The 9,144-nt window shown below is 57.4% G+C and overlaps 1 protein-coding gene across 1 annotated transcript; it reads right to left on the bottom strand.

The window, feature by feature from the left end:
• Positions 1-2,036: 2,036 nt before the first annotated feature.
• Positions 2,037-3,766, bottom strand: LOC136523487 (uncharacterized). The gene is made up of 3 exons (XM_066517156.1): positions 3,717-3,766; positions 2,993-3,612; positions 2,037-2,185 (listed from the first exon to the last, which is right to left on the bottom strand). The coding sequence occupies exons 1-3, from the start codon at positions 3,764-3,766 to the stop codon at positions 2,037-2,039; spliced, it is 819 nt and encodes a 272-aa protein (XP_066373253.1).
• Between the last annotated feature and the right edge of the window lie 5,378 nt (positions 3,767-9,144).

The raw sequence follows: 9,144 nt of genomic DNA, 5'->3' as shown, positions 1-9,144 counted from the left end.
TTCTACTGGCCGACGGCGGTCGCCGACGCTACCAAGCTAGTACGCTCCTGCGAAGGATGCCAGTACTACACCCGGCAGACACACCTTCCGGCCCTGGCCCTGCAAACCATCCCCATCACATGGCCGTTCGCCGTGTGGGGGCTCGACATGGTCGGGCCTCTGCAAAAGGCCCCCGGGGGCTACACCCATCTACTGGTATCAATTGACAAGTTCTCCAAATGGATCAAGGCCTGTCCGATCAATCGAATCAAATCCGAGCAGGTGGTGCTGTTCTTCACTGACATTATCCACAGGTTTGGGGTCCCCAGCACCATCATCACCAACAACGGGACGCAGTTCACCGGCAAAAAGTTCCTGACGTTTTGCGATGACCACCACATCCGTGTGGCCTAGTCGGCCGTAGGACACCCAAGGACCAACGGCCAAGTAGAGCGTGCCAACGGCATGATCCTACAAGGCCTCAAGCCAAGGATTCACAACCGGTTGAAAAAGTTTGGCAAGAAATGGCTCGCCGAACTCCCGTCGGTCATCTGGAGCCTGAGGAACACTCCAAGCCAAGCCACAAGATTCACGCCTTTCTTCCTAGTCTATGGGGCCGAGGCCATCCTCCCCACCGACCTAGAATATGGTTCCCCAAGGCTACAAGCCTATAACGAACAAAGCAACCGCACCACACGGGAGGATGCCCTCGATCAGCTGGAGGAAGCCCGAGACGTCGCGCTACTACACTCGGCCAAGTATCAGCAGAGCCTGCGGCGCTATCAGGCCCGACATGTCCGAGGCCAAGACCTGAAAGTAGGCGACCTGGTGTTGAGGCTAGCACAGAGCAACAAGGGTCGCCACAAGCTGACCCTGCCATGGGAAGGACCGTACATCATCGCCCAAGTACTAAAGCTCGGGACCTACAAGCTGGCCAACGAGAAGGGCGAAATCTTCACCAACGCTTGGAACATAGAACAGCTACGTCGCTTTTATCCCTAAATTTCCAAGCATTGTATATATCGTTTCTCGAAATACAATTAAAAAGCGTCCTTTAGTTGGTCTTATTTTTCGAGAAACCCCCCGAGCCCACCATAGGTCTCGGCAGGACAATAAACACGACAAGGGAGACTCAGCTCTGCCTCAGCAGAACCATGCCTCCCTCGGGGGCTAGATGGGGGACTCCCCCTAGGTCCCACGCACCATTCTTTAAGTTGCTTTTCGCAAAAATTCCTACGCCAAGACTCTATCAGGCTCTAACGAATCATTTGTGAAGACTCCTCGGACCAAGGTCTGCTTCCTAAGCAAGAGGCCGGTAGAGTCACGAGATGGCCTACGCCCCTGGGCTACGGCACTCCCTCACTACCTCTCGCTCAAGGAACGGCTTAAGCCCTAAAGGGGTGTTTCGCAAATGAAATCTGATCAGAAGCAACAGAGGGCAAAGGCTCGGAAACTTGAGAAAAACAACTAAGAAACACAAATACTTCAGAAATAAAGGCCTCGATGGCCATAAACGTTATGATACAAAAATAACCCCTATTCTATCTTTACATAGCCCCCGGGGCCCAGATCAAGGTTCAGGGCCTTCAGCACCGGCAGATGGCAGGGGGCACCACCTCCTCTTCGAAGAGCGTCGCCAGCGCCACGCTAGGGCCTTCCGCCGCCTCCATCAGCTTCGCGACCGCCGCATCAGCCTCCTCATCATCGTCAGGCAGAACGTAGCCATCACTGATGGCCGGGAGGTCGACACCAAGGTAGTGAGAGGAGATGACGGCCATCGCCCGCTTGACACCCGTGTGCAGCGCCCCTTGGAGCCGTTCACGCATCTGGCTGCTCAGCGCAATCAAGCGGCTCCCAAGGGAGCTGCCTGACTGAACCCCCTCGACCTCCAAGGCCTCGCAGGCGGAAAGGGCGGCACGTTTCAGCGCCTCGTGCTCCTTGATCTCGGTATTGAGCACTGTCTGCACCGCGCTGGAAGCCTCGGCAGCCCGGGTGAACTCCGCCTTTGACTCTACACCGTGGAAAATGTAATGAGGTCGAGCCAGAGAAAAAACAACCTAAGTTAGGGACGGAAGTCCATGGAACTCACCCTTGGCCTTCAGCTCCCAGCGTCGGGCCTCGACCTGACAAGCCTCGACCTTCACCCTCAACTGCTGGGCCTCAACCCGAGGGGCCTCGGCCGCCCTGGAAACTTCACTCCCCAGCTCTGCGTCATACAAGGAAGTTAGGAGGCGAACATAAGGAGAAGAAAACAAAACAAGGGGACTCAAGCTCACCCTCGACCGTCCCCCTCAAAACCATGGCCTCGATTTGCGAGGCCTCAACCGCAGCAAGGGCCTCGTTTAGAGCACCTTTGGTCAGCCGGTGCGCACTCTCCTCTACCCCCAGTTGCCCGGCGAGGGCCTTGCCCGAGGCCGTCGCTTCTTCAGCCCGGGATCTGAAGGCATCCGATCGCTGACGGCGCGGGTAAGCTCCTCCTCTAGCTCCTTGATCCGCGCCGCCAAGGGGGCGAGCTGCGTCTGGGCTGTGGCTGCCTCAACCTTCACGTCGGCACAGCGAAGGCGGAGGTCCTCCACCTCCACGCTTTGTGCCGACAGAAGCTCGTTAGCATCAGCAAGAAGGCCCCTCTGTCGCTGAAGCTAGTCCCAGATTCCCCTCTCTCGCCGGAGGAAGACCGACTTCCCGAGAGACCGAGTCTCGAGCTCCTGAGGAGGCAGAGCAGAGGTCATCGATTACGACAAAACCGAGAAAAGAACAACGTCACGTGAAAGGAAAACACGAACCCGGGCGACTCCGGGTAGTTCGTCGGCCACCACGGACAGCGCTGTCCATAGCGATCGCTCCATCAGCTCGCGGTACTGCTCGAAGGTACTCCAGCGCCCGCCCTCGGCCGTGTCCTTAAGGGCGAACAGAGGCTCCCCCTCAGGGTCGTCCTGGCTCCACCATAGTACCCGCGGGTGATCCCACCCACGGGGCTCGGGTCGCACCCGCACGAGGGCCAAGCTTCCCTCACCCAAGAGCGGCGTCGGCTGCTCCATGGCATTGGTCTCCTCGGCGCCGACCACCTCCTGCGCCTGGGAAGTATCGTCGGAGGAGATCGGATAGACCTCCGTCTCCCAGGCGCTCTCCCGCAACAACAGCGGGCCCTGAGCCAAGGGCACGGCCGAGGCCTCCGCCGCCTGCATCTCCGCCTCCTGCACAGACGGCCTCACCGCCATCATGATGGCCATAGTGACCTCGGGAGCTCTGGCCTCTGCAATCATGGCCTCGGCGGTCTCGGGGGCTCCGGCCTCTGCCATTGTGGCCTCGGCAGACACAGAAACACCGACCGCGGACACTGCGGTCTCGGCGGTCGTAGGCGCTGGGGCCTCCATCGCCTCAGCCTCGGAGGCCCCGGGAGCCTCGGCAACAAAGGGCACGACGGCCCCATCCGACCGTGTAGGGGCTGCCTCGGCAACCCCTCCTTGGGCGGCCGGTTCCTTTGGGCCGACCCTCGCCGACGCCGCGCCACGTTGGATGGTGGCTTGTGCCTTCGCCACCCAGTGGGCGGAGGAGCCGGGGCTCGCCTTAAGCGCCTTGAGGGGCGCCAAGGGGAGGTCGTCCGCAGGCCGCTTCCGACTAAAGAAAATTAACCTACAGGGTCAGCGCAAGACCAAAGAAGCAAACGGAAGACACTACGACCCTGCCAAAAATACACTTACTTAGAACGGGGCGGCCCCCGCTTCGCCACAGCAAACCTCATCCGCAACAGCGGAGGCGGCGGCAGTAGCGTCGCATCCGTATCCATCGGCGCTGGTCGGTCCTCAGTGGACCCCAGCGCCCCCTCGGTCCTCTGCGGGGGCGGTGGTGTTGCCTCCACCGCCACCTGTTCTGCCACGGCCGCCGAGCCTACCGGGCTGACGGCGCGTTTGCCTAACGCCCGTGCCTCGGGCGTATCGGCCTCGGCCCCGGAGCGGGCAACCACCGGCCCTGGGTCCGCTTCTCCTCCCCTTCCCGAGGGTGCCGGGCTGCTTGCTGACGCCCCGGCCGCCACCTCCACGACATCAGGAAGGTGGTCCAGGGGACCTCGCCCTCCCTCGCCCTTGTTGTTCCTGTCCGAGGCCTCTGTCGACAACGACGCCGATGGGGATTCCTCCAACGGGAGACCATCCTTCCGTTGCTAATGGCGGCGCTTATCCAATACCTCACGCGCAAGGATGTGCTTCGTGCGCCTCACCACCTTAGCGTCCTTTCGCTTCTTCTGCGCGTCGGCATGAGCACGGTTGATCGCCCGCTGCCCCGCGTCCTCGAGAACAGGCGGCGGGGAGGAGCGCACGTCCCTCATCCCATGGAGGAACGACAAACGCGCATGAGGAAACAAGGGATAAAGGGAGATTGAGGAGGCTCAGAGGCCACAGCGACACCCGACTTACCAGCGAAAGGAACCCCCGCGACGATCGCATCGCGAAGGGGGTCAGGTTGCCGCCCCTCAACTTCGCATCTACCGTCTCCCCCACCCGATGGTGAATTTCCTCATCAGAGAGGGCGGAGGAAGACATCCGGGTGCCTTCAACGGGCTCACCCGGCCTCATCTCGAACAGCCACCGCCGCCGAGCCATCAGCAGCAGCACCCTCCGGCGGTGGAAGGCGACCACGACCACAGCGACTGTGAGGCCATGGCTTCGTAGCCTCGCCAGCCCCTCCAGGAGCGGCTCCAGCTTGGGCTGGTCGACCTTTGGGACGCCCCACTTCCATTTCTCCGAGCAACTCCCCACAATCCGCCCAGTATAAGGGGGAAGTCCTCCGTCATTGTTGCGGAGGTAAAACCAACTCGTGTACCACCGGCGGTTGGAGGACGCGAGTTGGGCCGGGATGTAGAGGTGTAGGCGGTCCTGACACACTTGGAGAGTGCAGCCTCCGGCCCTCGATGCCTTCCTCTTACCCAACGTGCCCGTCGGCTTGGTAGTATGCCCCGCCCGGAACAGGTGGAGCCACAAATCCCAATGGGGAGCGATCCCCAAATACCCCTCGCAGACGGCAACAAAGATAGCCGCCTGAGCAATGGAGTTGGGATTAAAATTATGGAGCTCCACGCCGTAGTAGTGCAGGAGCGCCCGCATGAACCGGTCTGCTAGGACGCTGAGGCCACGCTCGTGGAAGGAGACAAAGCTCACGACGTAGCCGTCGCGGGGCCTCGGCTTCGGCTCACCATACGGAGCAATCCACTCCGGCCTACTAGGGTCTGTCACCGGGCGGAGGAGTCCACCGTCGACAAGCGACTGGAGCATCTCCTCGGTGACGTCCGACGGATCCCAAGGGTCCGCCTCGACAACGACGACGTTGCCGGCCATGGGTACGATGAAGGAATCGGGCGCGGCGGTGAGTTGTTCTCTCTCCCTCCTACGCTCTCGCTTTTTCCTCGCTTTCTCCCTAGGCTCGCTCTTCTCTCCTCCTCTTCCCGGCACTCGCTGCTCTGGCGACAGCTCGACGGAGACGGTGTTAATGTAGGCAAGGTAAGACAAGGAGGGGCAAGATTCCTCGGGTATTTATGTAGGGAGGAGGCGAAACAAACGGGCGATGAAATCGGGGAGGTTTTCCCCCGTCCGGCGCGGTTAACCACGAGCCGATTTCGGCGGCCCACGCGCCCATGTCTCCCGCATTAAATGCGAGGACAGTTACGTCCCGTCCATCACGTCGCGCTCGGCCACTATGGCAATAGGCGACGTTTTGCCTCCCCATGAAACCGCCTCAAAAGGCGCGCCACCCGTGACTGAGCCAATAGGGAAGATATTTCCCGCGGCCTATTCCTTTCATAGGAAGGAACCGGGCTCTGAGCCTATTACGATCCAGGGGTTCGAAGGCTGGACCCCCAAGGGGTTTCGACAGTTGCCCCAGGATAACAGAGTCAGGGGCGACTGCGGGCGAGCCTATACGGGGCCGAGACCCAAGCGAGTGAAACGCTTGGGACACCCAAAGTCGTGTCTGAGACTGGCAGGAAAGTATCCGAATGGGATCCCACCGTAGGGAGGCACCGAGCCACCGAGGCCCAACGAACGGCCTCGGCACCCACTAGAGAAATCCTCTGGTACTCTTGGAGTGTGTCTCTGGACCGCTAGCCGTCCCCTAACGAACGGGGTTCGGGCCTCCACTCGGACTACCCGATAACAGCTCACCAGAAGTGCCACCGCTCGTGCCCATCGAGGGTAGCGAGGCACATTCCACCCCTCCTTCCGAGCGAAAAGGAAGCGCAAGGGTCGCATAAAAAGTCAGGGGAACCCCTGACGGCCTTCTCGCCCTATGCAGAGGCTAGGGGGCTCCTCCTGCAAATATGCCGAGACCCCATGACTCGGGCTCGTGCCCAAAGGGGCCTCGGCAAACAAACCCTCACGCACGAGGGGCGTATAAAAAGTCAGGAGAACTCCTGACGGCCCTCTCATGCAGAGGCTAGGGTGTAACACCCAAAATTTTTACCACAAATTAGCAATTAATTCTTAGCATTTATTACATTTCTAGGTATTTCTAACATAGGCCAAATAATAAATATTGAATAAATAAAATAAACTATAAGTTTAGAAACTTGTTTGTTGCATTCATGCCGAATCATATGGGTTTTGATTGAGTGTAGGGCTAGAAGATTTGGAATTTGTATTCAAAACTTATTTGAATTTGGCTTAAAAATGAAAATGGAGAAAATAGAATTTGATAAACATTTGATTTAAAAAAAAAGGAGAAAGACACCTTCTGGCCCAGCTAGCCCGGCCCTTTTCCCCCTCCTCCTCCCGCTGGCCTGTCCTAGCGGCCTGCTCGCTTGGGCCGCTGCTTCTCTCCCGCGCCGGCCCGCACTGCACGCGGCCCAGCTGGCCACCCCCCGCGCGCGCACGCTTCTCTGCGGCCCGCTTCGCGCGACTGCACCGTGCGGCCTGCTTGGCCTCACCGTGACGCTCGCCCTCTCCCTTTCTCTCTCGCTGCGCTCCGGCCCCACCGGTCAGCGCCCTTTCTTCTTTCCTTTCTTCTTCCCCGAGCTTCCTTTTTCTTCCCCGGTTCTTTCCTTTCTCCGGCCGCCGTCAGCGCTGCTCGGATGGAAGGCCACCGCCGTCACCCGCACATGGCAAGTGACCAATCCCGCCCGCTTCCCTTCCTATTTCCGCTCGCCGGCCGGTCTATAAATCTCCATGCCGACCCTTCTTCCTCCCCCACTCTTTGCCCGCTACCGAGAGCCACCGCCGCCGGTGAGAACCCCCCCCCTTCCGAGCGCGAACGCCGACGCCAAGGCCACCCGAAACACCGCCGGATCTTCCCGCGCCCGTAGGTACTTTCCATTTCGCGTTTTGGCGTTGTTTTGCCCGGCTACACCCTCACCCGCGCGCCTTTTCTCTCTCCAGAGCCCCGCCGCCGTCGACATCGCGTCTGGAGCCCGTCCCGAACGCCGAGAACGCCCCCATCCGACTCACGGTGAGCTCGCGACCCTCCCTGTACCTTCCATTCCCGGTTTCACGCCATGGAGCACCGTTCCGGTGATTCCAGTTCGCGCCGGCCATGGCGCCGCCATCGGGTCCTTCTTCCCCGGTGAGCCACCGCCCAGGTTCCACCCTGCACCGTTGGATCTAGCGCGGGGGGTCCAGATTAGCTGGTACCGGTTCGGTCCATAGCGGACCGTGGACTCAGTCCACCGTGGCAGCGTCAACGCCCACGTCAGCGCGCCCATGCCTGCGTGGTGCACCGCGCCTATCAGCAGCCGCCACGTGGCCGCCCAGTCAACAGCCGCGATCAAACCCCAGTCAGCTGCGCTCGTTTTCCAGAAAAGCCCCTCTATTTCATCAGAATCAACCCGCAGTCCAACTTAATTCAAAATAGTTATTTTTCAGTCCTGTTTTTATTCAGTTAGGCCCCTGTACTTTCCAGATTTAATGCCCGCAGTCCTATAACCGTGATAATTTATATTTTTAATTATTTTAATTCGAAAATAGGTTAGTTTATTTACAGAATTGCCATTACATCTTATTTCATGCATAACTTTCACGTTTTAAGTCCGATTTGAGTGATTCTTTCGCTCATGTGTTCGTAGAAATGCGTAGAACAGATCTGTAAGCTTTTCAACATATGTTTTCATTGTTTGGTGTACTGTTCTAATAGAGTTCTATCTTGTATGCATGTAATGATTGGAATGATGCTTGATTGATGATTGGATCACGATTAGAGGGTGAGCCATTCGAGGTGATTGAGGACCCCCAGCAGGATCAGCAGTACTCCCAAGACGACCTTGAGGAAGGCAAGTGTACCAAAGGCCCCTTGTTACCTATGAACTACTACCACTTACATTCATGCATGTGTTTAATTTGAATTGCCTTTAAGGACTTTACCTAGATGATTTATTGTACCACATATCCTTGATACCTGGGTTTATTGGGTAGGCATTTTGGATAGATGCTGCAGCGCTTAACATGAAGTAATTGTTAAACATACTTAAAGACTATATGCAATGTGATAAAATGGAACTTTTTAGCAACAGATAGGGGGCTGGAGTACGGGGTTGAGTACTCTAGTGCCTCTCCATAAGGACTTTATCCTGAAGCGGCAACCCAGGAGGGACCGTACAACCCCGAGTGTCAAATGGCTCTGACTTTAACCTATTATCTAGTTTGTACTAGCTCGTCTGTAGCTCCAGTAAGGGGTAAGAGGGTATCTTTCCTTTTTCTGTTTGGGTGTGCACCGTGCTGCGATGCCCACGTGTGCCATTCCTTGTAGCTACGACCTGTTAGTGCAACTAGCTAAGGGTTTCATAGTGAAACTCTGCCACACTTCCTAGGAAGAGGTGTAGTGGGTCTCGCGAACCCCGGCATTGGGAATCACGGCTCGGTGGGTAAAGATGTACAATTTCTGCAGAAATAATTAACCTGTTATAACAGCCGTGCTCACGGATACGAGCGGTCTGGATCCTTCGAGATTAGTGGTTACTGTGGATAATGGATGGATGGGTTATGAGATAAAGCTTGATGATACTTAATACCACTTGGGAATTGGGACTGTTCATTAAAGTAGTAATTCAGGTTGCTAAAAATTGAACAACTAAAATTGCGAACCGCAGTCAAACAGTGTCAAGCCTATTTGAGCCTCATAGATCCCTTTGTTATACTTGCTAAGCATGGTGAGCTTACACTTGCTTTACATCCAATGAAAATCCCGGAT

The sequence above is a fragment of the Miscanthus floridulus genome, chromosome 18, assembly GCF_019320115.1.
Source record: "Miscanthus floridulus cultivar M001 chromosome 18, ASM1932011v1, whole genome shotgun sequence".
NCBI classification, from domain to species: domain Eukaryota; kingdom Viridiplantae; phylum Streptophyta; class Magnoliopsida; order Poales; family Poaceae; genus Miscanthus; species Miscanthus floridulus.
Note: the sequence above shows the minus strand (reverse complement) of the source record. Positions and strands in the feature narration are given on the sequence as shown.

Bases quoted from the DNA above. Each gene is read 5' to 3' on its own strand.
- LOC136523487 (XM_066517156.1), bottom strand. From the start codon at position 3,766: ATGGATACGGATGCGACGCTACTGCCGCCGCCTCCGCTGTTGCGGATG. The intron at 3,613-3,716 runs GTTTGCTGTGGC...CTGACCCTGTAG, and splicing joins CCTCCGCTGTTGCGGATGAG to GTTAATTTTCTTTAGTCGGA. The intron at 2,186-2,992 runs GTGAGGGAAGCT...TGTATGACGCAG, and splicing joins GCAGCCGACGCCGCTCTTGG to AGCTGGGGAGTGAAGTTTCC.